The sequence below is a fragment of the Panthera pardus genome, unplaced genomic scaffold (assembly GCF_024362965.1).
Source record: "Panthera pardus isolate Hobbes unplaced genomic scaffold, ASM2436296v1 HiC_scaffold_11, whole genome shotgun sequence".
In the NCBI taxonomy this organism is placed as follows: Eukaryota; Metazoa; Chordata; class Mammalia; order Carnivora; family Felidae; genus Panthera; species Panthera pardus.
The window spans coordinates 43,684,192-43,703,309 of NW_026526666.1; the positions used below are offsets into that span (position 1 = coordinate 43,684,192).

Below are 19,118 nucleotides of genomic sequence, written 5' to 3' on the forward strand. Positions count from 1 at the left end.
AAAGAATCAAATGGGATTATATATATATGAATGCATTTTATAAAAAATAAAATATTATACAACTATAAACTCCAATTATATGTATTGTGTATTAAATGTGTAATGTTGGATACTTTATTAATGTGTCAAGGCTACTTTAAATTCTTTATTTGGATTAATTAATTTAATTGTCACAATTCTATCAAATAGATATCATTATTTACTACATTTACGTATAAAGAAACTGATGCATGGATGGAACTAGTAGAGTCAGAATTTGCACACAGGCAGCCCGGCTCCAAATCTGATGCTCCTAACCTTTACATATATTACAGATTTTGAAATCTATGCCTTCCAAACAATGAATATTTAGGTAAGTTGTTTAACCATAATAAAGCTACCATTTCTTCATCTGTAAACCAGAAATACCAAACCTTTTTCACAAAGTTGTTATAAGAATTAAATACAAAAACATAGAAGGGATTTTTTGGAAAGCATATGAAATTACTTAAATATGGGACATTATCCATGGATGAAAAAAATGTGTAAAATTTTATTGTCAAAAAACAAATTTACCTTTGATTTCCTTGTCAATCTTTCAATAGACCCTTTTCCCCCTCTTATCCCTTCCTGACCTAGATTCTTTTCTACCCTTCTATCACAATGTCTACAAAATTATCCATTTATGTTATCCGAGTCAGTGGTTAACTTAAGAGTTGATTAAAAAATTTATTGTGTCTAGATCTTGAACTGAAAGCCAGCTTATACATTATGATCAAGTTTATATTAGATCTATGAAATCATTTTAAGTTCCACAATAAAATATGACCTTCCTATTTTTTTTTTTTTTTAATTTTTTTTTTTTTCAACGTTTTTTATTTATTTTTGGGACAGAGAGAGACAGAGCATGAACGGGGGAGGGGCAGAGAGAGAGGGAGACACAGAATCGGAAACAGGCTCCAGGCTCCGAGCCATCAGCCCAGAGCCTGACGCGGGGCTCGAACTCACGGACCGCGAGATCGTGACCTGGCTGAAGTCGGACGCTTAACCGACTGCGCCAACCAGGCGCCCCATGACCTTCCTATTTTTAATTGGAAAATAAATACTAACTTCCAGTGAAAATTCAGTACACTCAGAAGATACCTCCCTTAAACTTCTAAAAGAATGCTTACACTGTCATGCTGATATAATTAGCATCCTAGTGCCTAAAGCTCTTATTATTTCCTTAAAATGGATCCTTAGAAGTCAATCACTGGAACAAAGGAAAACCACCATTTGTTAAGGATCTCCTATATATTGTCAGATTTCTTTCAGAATTGTACCGACTTTTTTTAAGTTTATTTAAGTAATCTCTACACTTAATGTGGGGCTCAAACCCACAACCCTGAAATCAAGAGCAACATGCTCTACCAACCAAGTCAGCCAGGTGCCCCTGTACTGATCTTTTTCCCCCAATTCCATCAGTAGTATAGAAGATAAACCAATTTTACTGTATATTTACCATTCTTAACTTCTGAAATGGATTAGTAGTAGTAGTAGTAGCAGTAGTAATATTGGGTAATTTAATGGACTGATACTAAATTTGTATTTTTGAAAATTACTATCAAAATTGAACATAACTTAATATATCCATTTGTTTTCTATTTTTTAAAGAAATTCTTTCTCTTTTTTCTTAATTCTGAAGTTTCTTTCCTCCTTTTTTAAAATTAAAAAAAAAATTTTTTTTAATGTTTACTCATTTTTGAGAGAGAAAGAACACTAGCAGGGGAGGGGTAAGAGTTAGGGAGACACGGAATCTGAAGCAGGTTCCAGGCTCCGAGCTGTCAGCACAGAGCCTGACATGGGGCTCAAACCCACAAACTGTGAGATCATGACCTGAGCCAAAGTCGGACGCTTAACCGAGCCACCCACATACCCCTCTATGTTTTATTTTGAGATATTTGTCCTTATAGAGTTTTTACTAAATTTTAATGTTTTTCATTTATGAGAATTTTATAAATCAATTACAATGATTTATACTTGCTACCAATCTTGATTTGGTATCTCAAAGATTTCTGCTTTTGTATAAGCTTTTCCTTAATAATTTCTCCATTGCTTTTTTGCTATGAAACTCCTCTTTCACTGAGACAGTTGATACGCATTATTATTTTATTCTAATTTTTTTTTAGCTGTTTTGCTCATTTTGATCTTTCATATGAACAGAACTTTGAGGAGTACATTTGGTTGTCTACCATGTCTGGAATGAGGTACCAGAAGTATACCAGAAGGATAGATTTAGACTCATTCATAAGCAGTTGGTAATGATCTAGCTGGGCAGTCAGGGACCTGGAAGAAACAAGATTGGAAGATAATGTCAAGGAAATCTGGGGGAAATGAATGCAGATGGGCCTCTTTAAATGGGCATAAACTCTGAAAATATTTGTGTTTCATGTGAATGCTCACTAAAGGGCATCTTCTAGATGCCCTAGATAATTAAGACTCTCAATTATCAGGTAGACAATGATAAACTCTATGGACTTCAATTAGCCTCTTTTCCCAGCCACCCCAGTGCTTCTTTAATAGACTTCTGAACAAAGCAGCCATGGTGTCAAAGATATGCATGGGCTCAACATCATGAACTTCCTCTTAACAAGGCTGACCTGGTCAACCACACTGTCAGTACCTAACCTGCCAACAGAAGAGATAAACATTAAATGCCCTATATAGCACCACTCCCCAGTGGGACAGTAAACCAGCTTTTCCTGGCCAATCTGTATCCTCTGCTATTCAATAGGTTCAATATCACCTTCTCCAAGGAGATCTATACCTCAGACTTGGAAATGGCTTCTGGAAAGGGCCTGCTTCCAAGTATGACCTCTTGGGCCTCCTCTCAGCCCTAGGGCACCTAACAGAGTTTTCTTATAACCTATAGTGATTCTTTTATTATAATTTAATAATTCTTTATATTAAATCTCCCTTGTTTAAATCACCATATGGTTCTATCTTCAGATTGGATCCAGATTGCTATAGTCTCTGCCTTCATAGTGCTATAGAGAAAAAAGATAATTAAAATACCCATACTATTAGTAAAATGCAAAGTTAAATGGCAGCACATAGCAGGGAGCCTCAAGCTAATCTTACAGGATCACAGAAAGCTTTCTGAAAGGAATAACATTTAAGCTTAGACTTGAGGAATAAATAAGAGTTGACTATATGAAGAAGAGAAGAAAGAGTTTCTAAGCATAGGAAATACCATGTAAAAGGCCTAAGGGTAAAAGTTTGGAAGTAAAAAATAAATAAATATATATATATACACATATACACACACATATATATATACATATATATACATATGTATACACATATATGTATATACACATATGTATATACATATATATACATATACACACATATATACATATATACACATATATACATATATATGTGTGTATATATATACATATATACATATACGTATATGTATGTATATATATACACACGCACACCCTATAAATACTAACCAAAAGGAACTGCCAAATTAATAGCAGACAAAATAAAACTTTTAAGGCAAAAACTGTATCTATAGATGAAGAGAATCTTTTAATACTAAGATAGAACAATGCTAAATTTTCATGCTCCTATTAAAATAGCTTCTGAGTGCCTGGGTGGCCCAGATGGTTAAGTGTCTGACTTTTTTTTTTTTTAAGTTTATTTATTTATTTTGAGAGAAAGAGAGCACGTGCAGGGGAGGGGAAGGGGCAGCATGAGAGGGAGAAAGAGAGAATCCCAAGCGGGCTCTGCACCATCAGCACTGAGCCAGCCCAATTCAGGAACTTGAGTCAAAGTGGGACGGACACTTAACTGACTGAGGCACCCAGGCACCCCTTAGTTGGTTAAGTGACTGACTCTTGATCTCAGCTCAGGTCATGATCTTATGGTTGGAGCCCCATGTCTGGTTTTGCCCTACTGCTTAAGATTCTCTCTCTCTCTCTCTCTCTCTCTCTCTGGTTTTGCCCTAATGCTTAAGATTCTCTCTCTCTCTCTCTCTCTCTCTCTCTCTCTGCTCTTCCTCTGCTTGTATGCCTGTGTGCATGCACTCTCTCTCTCAAAAGAAATTGTAAAAAATAATGAAATAGCTTCAAAATAGGCAAAACAAAATATTAACAGAACTACTAGAGAAAATAGACAAGTCCACAATCATAATGGGAGATTTTAATATACCTCTACAAAAGTCTTTAGTAATACAGACTTAACACAATTAAAGAAATAACCTAATAGGGGCACCTAGCTGTCTCAGTCAGTAGAGCATGAAACTCTTAACCTCAGGGTCATGAGTTCAAGCCCCACGCTGGGCATAGAGCTTAAAAAAAAAAAAGATGACCTAATAGACATATAAACTATACATATTTACAACTGTAAAAGACATTTACAAGTGGAGACAAAATGTTTACTAATGTATAAAATTAAGAACTTCTGTTCATTAAAGAACATCATAAAAAAAGGAGGAAAGAAGAGAAGTCACAAACCTAGGGAAGATATACCCAATAAATGTACTCATCAAAAAGAATATGTACTCTGAATATATATTTAGAATATATAAGGAATTTCTACAAATCTAGAAAATAAAAGTAAAGAAAAATGGGAAAAACACACAAACAGTCATTTCACAAAAAATGAAAGCTAGATGGTCAAAAAGCAACAAAATGTAACCAGCCTCGGGTGCCTGGGTGGCTCATTCAGTTAAGTGTTCAACTCTTGACTTCAGCTCAGATCACCATCTAGAGGTTTGTGAGTTCAAGCCCACATAGGGCACTAGCCCACTTGGGATTCTCTCTTTCTCTCTCTGCCCGTTCAGCATGCATGTTCTCTCTTCTCTCTCAAAATAAATAAATAAACTTAAAAAAAAAAAAAAACGGGAATCAGCCTCATTGATAACCAGGAAGATGCCAACTCAAACTACAATTAGGTTGTATCTTACAACTGCTGGACTGGTAAATATTAAGTCTGACAATACAAAATGTTGGAGAGGATGTAAATTAACAAGAACTCTTATACATTGCCAGTAATAGTGTACCCTGGTAGAAGTACTTAGAAAAACAATTCGTCATTATCTTGTAAATGTATACATTCACAAACACTATATCCAAGCAATTTCACTGAATGTACCTTAGAGAATGCTTACACATGAAGAAATTAGTTCATCCATTTTCCCCTCAAGAAAATCTAGTAGATTTATATAAAAACTAAAATTTAAGTACAAAAAAACCTACAGGATGTACTAGCAGGATCAATTTCTGAATTTAAATAAACATCATGTATAAGAGAGAGTTTTCTCCTTCATTTACTTTTTGTCAGAATAGTTAAAATAATGCAGACCTGGATATATTAACAAATAATATCAGAAACTAAGTAGCATTAACTTAACCTCAAATTATGGATAGATGTAAACTGATTTTTTTTTTCAGTCATCCATATCAATTACAAATAACTTCAAATGAATTTAACTACCCTAACTTATAAATCTTAAAAGTTTCAAAAGGTCATCTAGGTCAACATTCCACTCATTTTACCTGAATATCCCATTTGTGGTGTCCAACTTTTATAACCTGATCTCTGGGGATTTCCAGCAGACAATGGAGTTTTTAGTATTTGAGGATAATTACTATCTCGTGCAGAAGATGAGCTTGTACCAAAAGTAAAATTTGATGCAAATATGTTTTCTGCATTAGATCTTTTGTTTCCAAAATATGAACCTAAATTTGAAAAATGAAATATCAATTCTTAAAGATTCAGAATTATATACAATGATGTTTTAATCGCTGTAATTTGTATCACGTTCACTTTCTATAAAACTTCATCAGATAACAACTTTAAAAAAATAGCCAATTGTGACAAACTTAATGGCATTAATGATAAATAATCTGGTACTAAAATATAAGGCAAGTGCTTGCTAATGTGCTTCTATAAGCTGAGACTACTCTTGATAAAATCATAAACTACCTTCTACTCTTCAAATACACCAGATGTTTATGTTTACTTTGTATAGCAATTATGAGACTTCTTTTCTTGTACTGATTTGACTTCATTGAAACTCTCTCTTGCCATGCAAATAGTACAAGAGTTTTAACAACTTTTTAAATGTCTGTTTGTTTATTTATTTATTTATTTGGGGGGGGAGAGGGGGAGAGAGAGAGGGAGAGAGAGGGAGAGAGGGAGAGAGAGAGGGAGAGAGGGAGGGAGGGAGAGAGAGAGAGAGAGAGAGAGAGAGAGAGAGAGAATGAATCCCAAGCAGGCTTGGCACTATCAGCACTGAGCCCGACGTGGGGCTCGATCTAATAAACCTGGAGATCACAATCTGAGCTGAAAGCAAGAGTTGGACACTCAACCAACTGACCCACCCAGGCACCCCCCAAAAGTTTTAAATTCATTTGGATTCATTTCCCTGTTTGGGAACTTTCCTACTGATATATCAGAGTTGTCAGTTTTTCCACGAAGAGAGAGTTGTCTTAATATAAATAAGTCGAACTCGCATTGAAGTACATACATTTTTAAACTACTTAAACATATTATTCAACTGAATTAGATGAAACGCTAAATTTAATCTATTTTCAGGGCGCCTGGGTGGCTCAGTTGGTTAAGTAAGCCTCCGACTTCAGCTCAGGTCATGGTCTCGCGGTTCTTAGGCTCGAGCTCCGGGTAGGGCTCTGCGTCGGGCTCTGTGCGGACAGCTCAGCTTCGGATTCTGTGTCTCCCTCTCTCTCTGTCTCTCCCCTGTTTGTGCTCTCTCTTTCTCTCTCTCAAAAATAAATAAACATTAAATAAAAAAAAATCTATTTTTTCCTATCCTGGTTTAGGAGCCAAGCGGTTTAGCATTGCTATCAAACTCTTGCACAAATTCTCCCATTTGTCATATACTTGGGGCAGGGCATTACACCCTAAGTTATTTCAGTCTTCCTCAGAACTGAGCCATTTACCATTGCGACCCTGTAATAAAACCAATTTGCCGAGTCCAGTCACTCAGACCCAGCAAATTCCTAGAGCACCCCATTCTCATCCTCCAACCAAATCCCAACGGAACCTTCTCTGTGGTAATCGCCCACCCCCGCCCCCTGAACCTCCAGATGCTGCAGACCTCCGGCTGACAGGTGACTCCACCCAACCACTCCTTGCCTTGGGCTGGTCGGCTGCGGGGCGGGTGGCCATGGACACTGCTGCTGCTGCTGCTGCTCTGGTCGCCGGCGGCTCCAGACGTGCCCGGAGGTGTGGACGTGGAGGCCTGCGCTGAAGGGCGGCTCTGAGGAGTCTCCTGGAGTCCGATATTATAGCGACGACTCTGAATTCTAGCCTTTCCCAATGCGGGGGAGGCCGCAGGGGCAGAAGACGAGGTTGACGAGACCTCAGGCCTCAGCATCCTCAGGAATCTTTCCAGACAGAAGGTTGGGGTTTCTGAGCGGCGTCACCGCCCCGAAGTACGGAAGCGTCGAAGAACAGGGCTGGAGCCCCGTGCGCAGACGCACAGAGCCCCAGCGCGCAGGCGCACCGACCCCAACTTCCCCCATCCACACCTGGATCCTACCCACACCGGTGTCCAGTACCTCCACCTCTCCCAGGATTTGGCTTTGTGGCTTTGAGCTTAATGAGGCACAACTCGGCTGAACCAAATTCTTCAGAGCCCATCGATGTCCATCCAATTTGGTAGCCCCATTGTTAGTTACCACAGCACTCTATTTTACCAAAGGGGTTTGGTGCTTTTTAACATTTCCCACGTACCCTCAAATACGCTTTTGAAATTCTTTTTAAATTTACAAACTCTCCCTCACTGGACACTCAACGCCTGCTGGTGGAGACAAATTCAGTTTTCAGCCTAACATTGCTTCTATAGCAAAACACAGAAAAGTGCCACGAACCTCCTACAGCTTCAGTATCCACAAGGCTGTTTTCACAAGATTGCCCTTCACCCATTAAGCACAGAACTATATACACAGTGCCCTAAGAACCAGGTCAAAAAAGATGAGCTCTCCCCCACAGTTCTCTATTTTTCATACTGTGGGTATGAATTAGTTAAGAACAGACTATACAAATCCAAGCTCTAGCTTTGCAACAAATGACTTTCAGGGCCTTTTACTTTTCTTGACTATGGAAATAGCAGTACCAACTTCATAGAGAAGCTAGGATTGAGAAAATACCCTAGATACTATTAGAAGATACTTAAAAACATTACTAAATGGGCACCTGGGTGGCTCAGTGCTGACAGCTCAGAGCCTGGAGCCTGCCTCAGATTCCGTGTCTCCGTCTTCTCTGCCCCTCCCCTGCTGGTGCTCTCAAAAATAAACGTGAAAAACATTTAAATATTACTAAACATAGCGTTTAAGTACACTTGTGACGTCACTGCTGTACACCTGAAACTAATGGAACATTATGTAAAAACTGATTTCAGGCAGCTGTTACCTCAATAAATCAGGTGTTTACAGCCTAGTTCACCCAGTTCCAATGACACCATTTAAATGAGATTATGTTCTATCCAAAGTTTCAGAAGAATCAAAATAGTGGCAATTCATCTTAAACTCTTCAAATTAGTTAACTGTCAAAATAATTTCAACAATCTCATGTTAAGCACCTTTTCTTCAAAATGTTAAAATGGACATTGGTGAATGAGGTCTAAGTGATCCATCACTATTCACTCTACCTCCAACGTGGGGCTTGAACTCACCACAAGAGTGCCATGCTCTACCGACTGAGCCAGCCAGGAACCCCACTAATCCTTATTCTTAAAAGGACTATTAATATAGAATATTGCCAACATGCTTGAGAAAATTTCAACTTCCGTACATTTTCACCAAGAATGTAAAACTCACAGAGAATACTCATCTGTGCTTCTGAAAATACAGGTTCAAAAAATATTGTGGCAACTATCAACTTCCATTTCCTTGAAGGCCAACAATTCCTTGGGAATAGCTGGCACTGTGACATAAAATCATAAAAAATAAGAGTAAAGTATATTCAAATTGCAATCCTACTCTAAGATGGTGAAATGCACCATTTACCTAAATTACTTTGTGACCAATTCAGAGTAGCCATAAACTTATGAAACAGTCCCAAATTTCAAAAGCCATTTATTCTTGTGCATCTTTTAATTCATATATGGATGGGTTTATCAATTTTTATTAATATTCACATTCTCATTGACATAGACCAATTTACATTAGCCATTATTATATAACATGAAAGAAGCACATGGAAAAAATCAAGTAGAACACAATACTTCTTTAAATAGTTCTTTAAACTGAGCTTGCTGTTAAGGAAACATACAAATAAATACACTGAAGCAGAAACAAATAATTGTACTCAGAATAATAGCATTGCAGAAGATAATCTAAAGCTGATACAATAAAGATCTTTATTTTACATTATGTATAAGTACATAATTAATATTCATATACAAAATAGTAACACAGCTTTTAAGTCTGATAAGCACTTCAAGCACATTAAGTTTGATAAGCACTTTTGTTAAGATAGCAAAACTATACTAAGCAATGTCTCACTGTCTAGCTCACTAGTTCAGGCTGAACATTCACTCTCCGAAGTACTTCTTCAGGCATGCAGAAAACAGGACTAACAGGTTTGATCTGTTCTTCTCCCAAAAGTGACAATCCAGCAATTCCAAATAAAGTATGAAAAGGATCCACCTATTTAAAAAATAAGAATTTATAAAGTATTACAAATGAAAACTTCTGAAACTCTACTTCTGAACAAGTTATACTGGATCCCATTGTATTTTACTTTAATAAATGCTTAATTATGCTAAAATAAAAGTGACGGGGGTGCCTGGGTGGCTCAGTTAAATGTCCAACTTCAGCTCAGGTCATATCTCACGGCTGGGGAGTTTGAGCCCCATGTTGGGCTCCGTGCTGACAGCTCAGAGCCTGGAGCCTGGCTGGGATTGTTGTGTCTCCCTCTCCCTCTCATAAACAAACATAAAAAAAAAAAAAAAAAAAAAAAAAAAAAAAAAAATAAAATAAAATATGTATAAAATAAAAATGATGGCTTCAAATTCTGTTTTTAACACAGGACCTTTACCATACACTACTTTTCTTGACAAGTGATAAGAAATTTCTGTACACTTGTTTTATATCATCTGTTCTCAAATTAAAATTATCAGAAGGGTATCCTACTTTGCATACTATCCCATTTCCATGCCTGGAAACATAAAAGTAACTCAAAGCAACACTGAAAATGTAACTAACAAGATGTCAGAAATATACTTGCCATATCTCCTGGTCGATCTGCAAATCCTCCTGTTTCTTCATCTTGACATGCTAAAATGAAACTTCGCAGTTTCTCTCTATCAATCCAATGAAGCCTTCCAATTATCTTTAGGGAAGCCAACACCCACCATGAATAGCATACATCTGGTAACTAGGAGAAAAAAAAAAGCCACAAGAGAATTGCCACAATTTTATTCTCTAGTCCAAACATGGGGTGGGGGAGGATTAGAATTAAAGATAATCTTTAGAATTAAAGATAATCACTGGAAAACAAACATTTCAATCCACAGATACCCATGCTAAAAGTTTCAGAGCTTTGTTACTCAGTGAAAACTATACCTGTACCTCTATTTTATATGCAAAGAATGCCCCTTATGCTAATGTTATGATATACCTGCTTAAAGACAGTCTAAAGCCTAGCTCCTCAAAATATAGGTCACTTGGGTTTAAAAAACGCAGAACATCTCACCTTCAATTGAAGAATCATTTCAACAAAATCAGTGGGTGATTCATAGGTGTATTAAAAGCTCTCCTACACTAAGTGTAGATTCCTGGCAATCCCCACCCTGACCCATTTTCTAATTGTCCAAGATTATCCAGGTTTTTCACTGGACCTTAACTAGCTAGAAACCACCTATGGGTACTTCCCTACCCCTTACCTTATTCATAAATGTTGAGCAAGCAAAGCTTAACAAAAATACAGCGATCTAGACAAAAGCACCACCATGCCTTATTATTTTTGGTCAAAAATCCAGCTAGCTACAGTCTTTGAGTCATTATCTAGACAATGTTTTGTTTTGTTTTTTTAAGCTTTATTATTTATTTTTGAGAGAGAAAGCACGAGTCAGAAAAGGAGAGGGAAAGGGAAAGAAAGAGGAAGAGAGAGCATCCCAAGCAGGCTCTGCACTATTAGCAGATCCCTACGTGGGGTTTGACCCCATGAACTATGAGATCATGACCAGAGCTGAAGTTGGATGCTTAACCAAATGAGCCATGCAAGCACCCCAAAAGATTTTATATGCATAAATGGTTTTTATAATACAAGTCTTACAATCTGCTCTTCAGGATAATTACGTAGTTGCAATAAGACTGTATGTCCCACAATGCTAAAAACATTTACTATCTGGCCCTTCCAGACCCAATTTAGAGAATGTGTGATAACTAAAGAGAAATGCAAACTATGAAGGAAAGCTGGATTCCCTTCCCTCCAAATCAAAATGTCAAAAATTGGGTTTTTCTTTAAAAAAATTTAATAAAGGTTTTAAATGAAAGCTTTTAGCAGAATTTTTAAAAATCATTGATTTTCTAAGTTATTTGTCCTTTCGCCCAGTAAGTAGACATGGCGATTTCTACACAAGATACAGGTGTTCACTTAATAGCCCTCCTGGGGGGGGGGGGGGGGGGGGTGGCACCTAGGTGGCTCAGTTAAGTGTCCAACTTCAGCTTAAGTCACAATCTCAGAGTTCGTGATTTCGAGCCCAATATCAGGCTCTGTGCTGACAGCTCAGAGCCTGGATGGAGCCTGCTTCGGATTCTGTGTCTCCCCCTCTCTTGTAGCCTCCCCACCCCACCCCCCAAAATAAACATTAAAAGAATTTAAACACAATAGCCCTCTTTGGGTCCCAGATACAAACAAAACTTTTAACGCATGACTGATTTTCCCTGGTATAGGTCTAGAACTAAAAGTTTAAAGAAATAGCTACATTTCTATCCCTGGAAAATACAAGGCCTTCAGGACAGGGAAAAAGACCCTTTAAGAATTCATATACTAAGTCTAAATACAAATATACTTTAAAGCTAAGAGTTATTTGCCATTTTTTTTGTTTTCCCTCAGATTCTACTCCAGGTTCTACTTCAGGATAGGGAAGACTGAAGACAGCATCAGGAAGTAGCATACACATCTTTTCTTCAAGAGTCTTTTAAATGGATACCTTAATAAGTATCTCAACTCTAATTTTTTGCCAAGGCCATTTTTTAGGATGTACAACTGAAAATTTTCAATGGGGGTGGAAAGACAGGCTCATTAACAATTTACAAAAAGCTATAATAATAAAGCTACTAGAACACAGTATATCTGATGAAACTATACCTTCTCTGGCCTTCCATTGAGTCCACCTGATGGTAACTGTCGTTCACAAAGCCACCAACCGAGTAAATCAGAATTTACTTGATGCAACTGGCTAGTAATAGCCAGAAATCCTGTGCAACAATAGATCTAAAATTACAGACATAAAGTACATGTATATAATAATTTTTCAATAGTAACAGTGATAAAAACTACTCAAGTAAAAAGCCAATTTATGTCTAAAAACTTGGTTTCTATTAAAAAGTTAGAATTGCAAACATGTAAGTATCACCTAACTACCTGAACAAATCCAAACATACTAATTCTAGGATCCAATTCTGTAATGAAATACTATTGTCAAAATTTTTTCATGGCTAAAGCCAATTTTTTTTTTTCCAAGATTTTATTTTTAAGTAATCTCTATACCCAACATGGGGCTCAACTCACAACTCCATGATCACAAGTCACATGCTCTATGGACAGAGAGCTAGGTGCCCCTAAAAAGCAAGTTTTATTTGACCAACTATTTACAGATACAATGTGCCACAGTACAAATACTCTTTACAAACACAATTTGCCTCTCTGGCACAAGCAAATAGGTGTTCAGGAGAGGTGGGGAACAGGATGCTAGAACATACTACTGTAAAAATGCCTTCCTTTATCTGCATTTAAGCAATTCTTATGTAAAATCCCACATTATAGTATATTTAAGTTAACTTCATTCACATTCAACAGACACAAACTGCCATTAATATTTTAGCAGTTTACCACACTAGTTATCCCTTCAAAGTTGACAATTTTAATCCACATTAATAAATTACCTGTCCAGCATGGGATTCAGAACCTGGCCTGCAACCAAATCCACCATCAAAGTTCATACATGATAAAACAAATTCAATTGCCTTTTCCACATTAATAGCATCTAACTTCCCCTACAAACAGAAAAAAATAAGCCTATTAGATTCCAGAATAATCATGGGCACTTAATTATTCCAATACAATATTCAAAACTTACCAACAGGGCCAAAGTTGCCACCGCACAAAAAGAGAATCTTGTATCAATTTCTCCTAAAAGAAAATGGAATCAAATCAAAACATAAGTGCTACCAGAGGAACCTGACCCTAATATATAATGCAGGTTAACTAACAAACTGCACGGTTAAATTTCCAAGAGTTCAAGCTTAATATTTACTTTTTGGGCACTAGGAGGAAAGCTAAATCTGAAGCAAAATCACTTCTGAGGAAACCAGTAACTAGAAAATAGTTTTGTCAAAAATACAGCAATTTATCTGAAGTTGCTTAGAATGCCCAGAAAGGGAAGATAACGAACACAGAACCAAAAGGACTATTCAATGTCTAATAATGACAATAAACTTACCCTATTATATATAAGTGGATTTTCACATCCCATGAAGCAGCTGGTCTCTCCGGCCTGCACTGTATTCAGCCCTAAAGCAGAGATTATCTACATTTATCAAATATAGTACTATGTACTATTCCCTCCCTCCACTCAAATATCCAGTAAGTTTGTAAAGTTTTTTGACTATTTTTCCCTTGCCAGTAAATAGTTTGAAAAAAACTTTACAAAGTCACCAAATACTGGGGAAAAAAATTTCACCTACCTCATCTTTTAGACTGGCCCCCTCTGTTCCAGTTCTCCTGTATGCTGATATAACTACACAGTGCATGCTGGAACTTCCAGCAGACCATTTAACTTCAGTTAGACCAGCTGCTTAGTGGGACCTGAAAAGATCAAAAACTTAAAAGTCTCCTTATAATTATTAGCAAAGTCTCCAATTCATTGTACTTAAAATTTTTCAACAAAGTTTATCACTACAATCAACACCAAAACAGAATTTAAAATTGGTTATTTTGGGTAGCATGGCTTAGAATGACATTACCCCATATATCTCCAGCAAAAGAACCATCTTCTTTCTGTAGACTCTGAACATATTCCACAACTTTATTTACATCAATAACATTAATACTATCATACAGAGTAAGAATCTGTAACAAAAACAAAACACGTTAAGTAAATACCTCTTCGACACTGCTAAGTTTGTTCTGATGTTTTCCTCAATGACATTTTAAATTGTTAAGCAAACATGTCCTTTTGTCTATGCATACTGCAAATCTGCAGGCTATCTTCTATTATGCCACAGGCTTTATCAACAAACCCAAATTGGTAACATAAAGCATTCATCCCCTACACACAAACTATACCTTAGCATTCTAAGACCTTTAAATATACTAACTATTTAAACCCCTAATTGTGCATTTTCACTAATATGAAAATCAACATTTAACTCTACCTGGAGATTTTCAAATTATTTACATACAACAAAGACAAACATTTTATCATTCAAGGTCTCAGTGGAATTTTACTATTTACATCAACTTTGGATTCAGCTAATACATGCCATCACATCACTGACCTTGTAGAATACAGGCTTCATTTGAAAAGAGAAACTTGTTTGACATAGACATCAATTTTGTCATACTCCTAATACCCAATTTTTGCGTTCTCAAGTAAGAAAATACACTGCCAAGACTGTTAAATTTTAATAAATATTTACCTGGACAGCACTTAGAGTGTACAAAAGATGAGGATCATGTCCGATACTAGCACTTATTCCACCACACTCGTGTTGACATGACTTAATAAACGTCAGAATTTCTTCTCTATTCATCCGATGTAGTTGTCCCATGAGATCCATTACAGTCAGACCCCAATAGATACCACTCATTCTCAAATACTCAGACATACAGTATTCCTAAAATACACAATGACTTTAATGTGCCAGTTTGAACTGATGCAGGGTAAAAGTGATGGAACATACAAAGCTAACTAACCACACATACTGTTTAATTCAGTTGATCCTAACATCATCAGTATTGATTTTAAATTTGTGCCTCTCAAATTTGGTGGGGGGACAGTATCTGAGAGGCATATGATAAATTCACCTGTGACTGACAATACAAACAGGACTTCAATCTCTCCTAAGAGCCAACCAGAAGTAGAAGTGAAAAATATACCAACCATTTTCAAGTTTGGGGAAAATATTTCTTTCAGAGTACTTAACATCGTTATTTATTAGACATCTATCCTATTGATATATGGAATATGTACAAAGCCCATCTATTACCTATTAGTTACTGATACAACTACTTGAAAACCAAAATGGCCAAAGCATGCAAAAGATAAAATAGCCAACAACAGCTCATCAAAGAAAAATAAAAACTGGTAGAGAGTCCACCGATGTTATTACATACTAAAATTTTGAATCAGGTGAGTGGTCTTAGTTTGCTGTGAACCCAAATTCAGGGTTTAAATAATAGGTTGGTAAGCACTAGATTAAAAAGGCAGGGATAAGTTAAGACTTAATCCTTGAGTCATCCAGGGAAAAGATAAACATGGTCCTTAACAACTCCATAATGAGGTTATGAGAACTTAAGTCACAAATTCATCAAAACTAGCCAAGATGGTCAATTCAATTGTTGTCTGGATACTACTAGGAAAAATATTTGAGTTGTATGTTACTCAACGTTTCTGAGATTGTCCCAGGGAGGAAAACTATTCAAGGTTTTGAAACTTAGGGTAAGGACTTTTTCAAGGTCTCAGCGTAATTCTAGAGCTAAAGTATTATTACACATCAGCCATATACTCAGGTAATACATGCCAACACATCACTGACCTTGAAAGTAATACCCACAAAGTACAAATCTCTTTTGTACCTCAAACCTCTTACAAATCTAGGCAGATGGTAATCTATTTTGTCTGCCAAATCTTCCAAGAACCATCGTTAATGCTGATGTACTCTCAACCTGATGTCCAAAGGCACACTGAATGCACCTCAGAGAGGGATCTTCAGTGCTTTGGCGTGCAGGAGTTACCATTTTTAAGAAACATGGGCCATTACTGACCTACTGACTGCTTATGCATTATAGATTCACTTCAAAATAAATTTTCAACGTAAAATCATATACATACATAATCGTCTTTCTTTGAGCCATAGGATGCAATATAATCTGCATGCTTCTCTAACAATAGGGTGTCAGGTGCATCTGATTTGATAGTAACATCCTTCTGCGGTGTGCCCTTTCAAAACAAAAAAGCAGTGATTTCATAACTGTTCTTATTTTAATACTTGACCCCAGTTTGTATATTCAACATACATTTGAATTTTTCACTTTGATTTCATCTTGCCACACAAAAACAGTTAAGCACTAAAGCCGTGGTAAGATTCGGGTAATTTTTCAGGTCTCAGAGTAATTCTAGAGCTAAAGTAGTAATAATCAACTTCGGATTCAGAATACATGCCAGCTCATCATTGACCCAAAAAATTATTACCCGTATCTGCTGTTGCTTACCTTTCACTTAAGAGTTTTAAGTAAAATAAACACCACAGAAAATCCAAGCTTATCAATTCAGGGCAACTGAAGGTTTTACATGTAGCAGCAAGCTGAAGCATAAATATATATATACCTAGCGTATAATTTGCAGTTAAGTTCTTTAATGAAATTTTACTAATCCTAGAAATTCAGGTTTCAGAGCCACCTCTACACACTCCAAAGATTATTCAATTTATCAAGCTAATATTTCCTTTAGCCTCATCTTTTCCAGCTTTTTAGTCTTAGTTTCTTCATTTGCAGCAAGCTCTCAGGAAATGACGTTGCTCCAGTTCCTGAACTTCTGACCTAGCTCATTGTGATCGAGACAGCACTACCTCATTGTTAAGTAGGTCATGACGTAGATTACCAAAAAAGAATTTAGTGAATTTCCACCAGATCCCACCTAAAATTTACATCTTCAAAGAGAGCATACCAGTAATGACTCTACAGATTTTGAACCATACGATATTAAGAAAGGAAACAGGAACCACCAACTGGCGCGGCTTTTTGAGCGATTAAGAAATCGGGCCGTCGGACCTTGAGGCCTGCCTCTTAGGAAGAAGCCTAGATAAAATTAGAAGCCGTAATTGAGCCCGCGAGATCTGCAGAAAATGCTGAGTAATACTTCACTCTCTCCCAGCCCCAAAGAAACCTTGCAAGGCCCGTATCTCAAGCTAACCATTCTCTAATACTTGCGAAAATACCCTAAGGTAACTGAGCCGCTCGGTATCATTCCACCTGGATTGCACCCGAGCACCAACCCAAAACACAACCTCACTCACCATGTCTGAGACCGAAAAGAGAACTTGGGTCGGTTCCTGGGGAGAGTTAGGCGGCACGCGCCTGCGCAGAAGCGCCCCTTAGGTCCCTTCTGAGCACCAGCATAGCTGACCACACTTGTGCCTGTAGGATGGAGACTTTGCGTGGCTGCTCTAGGACCCCGCCGACTGCTCATAGCTGTCCTCGCTGCCTGAGCCCAAATTCTTTGGCGCCCGTTTCTTCGTCCCATAAACATCTCGATTTGTCTAAAAGTTTTAAGTAATATTTAAATATCTGAATTACTTTTAAGAAGTCATTTGATTTTGACGTTCTTTGAACTCTGAAGAGCTGAAGTAGCTGGTAATTGGTAGAGTTCTTGCACGTAGTAAGTATTCAATAAACGTTTTTTGAGTAAATGTTAATGAAATAAATGTTCCCATTTCCCTCCTGTTTGCCTTCGTACCGGATGCGACTCACTCGCCTACTCCCTTCTCTTCTTCAGGAAGTGCTAACAGTTGAAAAGTTTTGTAAATTACTTTTGAAAAAGAAACACTCATGTTCCTATCACAAGCTTTCCACTAAATTCAGATTTGCTAGGGGTGTTATTGCAGCTGTTTTCGTTTGTGCTTTCTTAGGTCGTTCATACTTTGGCATTTTGAGCACCCATTAGAAAATATTGGCCCCCATACCCTTACAATTTATTACATTCAGTAACGATTTGGAGAAGAGTTCCTGACACAGTGGGCTATCAATATAATGGGCTATCAGTAATTGAGAGTGTTGAATCTGCTATAATGGTAGATTTCATTATTTCTCCCTGCAATTCCATTGATACTCCCATGTATGTTTGAGGCTACTTTATTAAATGCATGTAAGTTTAGCATATATTTCTGGTGGGTTGAGCCTTTTACCATTAAGTGATGACTGTCTCTAGCCCTAATACTTTTTATCTTAAAAAGTCTTCCCTAAATATTAATGTGATTTCGCCAGCTTTCTTTTGCTTCTAAGTCAGATCGGGGAGGGATGTAGAGGGAAGGAAACCAAGGAAGAGAGGGAGAGGTCACACTTCCTGGGAAAAGCAATGCTCAAAGTAAGAATAATGCAAGCATCAGATCCAAAAAGTAACATTCAGATTGAGTCCATAACTGCTGAAAAAATGAAGAACAAGCCTCACTTCCTACTTTATAAATTCATTCAACAAGTATTTATTGGATGTCTAGAATGTGCCAAATGTTATTCTAAGTTCTAGGGGTGTAATGATCAGCAAAATGGAAATCTGTGTAGGAAGCATAAGTTCTAGCAATTCTTTTAATTACATTCAGCAATTCTATTTATAGATACTTATCCTACAAATAGTCTTTTGGGTATGAAGTGACCTATGTGCAAGAATATTCATAGCAGCAGTCTTTATTAGCAAAAGGTTACAAATACCTTAATTACCATCAAAAGGTTAAATAAACTACACTGTATTCATTATGCAGTCATTAAAGAGAGGAAGCTCTGCATACATTGCTATGGAAAGATCTCTAAAATATATTAAGTGAAAACAAAAACAAAGTGCCAAGCTATGTATGTTGTGCTACTATTTGTGTGGAAAACAAAGTAGGAAAATATATGGATGTATTTGTAAATGCACAGAATTACTAAAAGCAGTTGCCTACAGGAGGAGGATACTGGGG

At 37.0% G+C, this 19,118-nt stretch overlaps 2 protein-coding genes, 1 long non-coding RNA gene and 3 other non-coding genes across 6 annotated transcripts in view; 1 reads left to right on the forward strand and 5 right to left on the reverse strand.

The window, feature by feature from the left end:
* MSH4 (mutS homolog 4) overlaps window positions 1-7,456 on the reverse strand; it is an 88,995-nt gene extending 81,539 nt beyond the window's left edge. Inside the window, exons 1-2 of the mRNA XM_019448858.2 lie at window positions 7,129-7,456; window positions 5,529-5,711 (exon numbers count right to left, since the gene is read on the reverse strand). Coding sequence (XP_019304403.2) covers window positions 5,529-5,711; window positions 7,129-7,369 — 424 coding nt within the window. The 5' untranslated portion in view covers window positions 7,370-7,456. The remainder of the gene's footprint in view (window positions 1-5,528; window positions 5,712-7,128) is intronic.
* LOC128774704 (uncharacterized) lies at window positions 266-12,311 on the forward strand. Its single transcript, XR_008419107.1, has 2 exons — window positions 266-352; window positions 12,070-12,311. It is a non-coding gene; the product is annotated as an uncharacterized LOC128774704 (long non-coding RNA).
* RABGGTB (Rab geranylgeranyltransferase subunit beta) lies at window positions 9,055-17,799 on the reverse strand. The gene is given in 10 exon segments (XM_019448856.2): window positions 9,055-9,644; window positions 10,225-10,374; window positions 12,313-12,438; window positions 13,110-13,220; window positions 13,304-13,356; window positions 14,190-14,295; window positions 14,865-15,062; window positions 16,280-16,387; window positions 17,463-17,506; window positions 17,509-17,799. Coding segments are annotated over 10 exon segments (1,224 nt in total). The 5' UTR covers window positions 17,696-17,799; the 3' UTR covers window positions 9,055-9,503.
* On the reverse strand, window positions 14,653-14,724 carry LOC128776013 (small nucleolar RNA SNORD45). The gene has a single exon (XR_008420989.1). It is a non-coding gene; the product is annotated as a small nucleolar RNA SNORD45 (small nucleolar RNA).
* On the reverse strand, window positions 15,901-15,984 carry LOC128776012 (small nucleolar RNA SNORD45). Its single transcript, XR_008420988.1, has one exon. It is a non-coding gene; the product is annotated as a small nucleolar RNA SNORD45 (small nucleolar RNA).
* Window positions 16,547-16,625, reverse strand: LOC128776011 (small nucleolar RNA SNORD45). Its single transcript, XR_008420987.1, has one exon. It is a non-coding gene; the product is annotated as a small nucleolar RNA SNORD45 (small nucleolar RNA).
* Window positions 17,800-19,118: the final 1,319 nt, after the last annotated feature.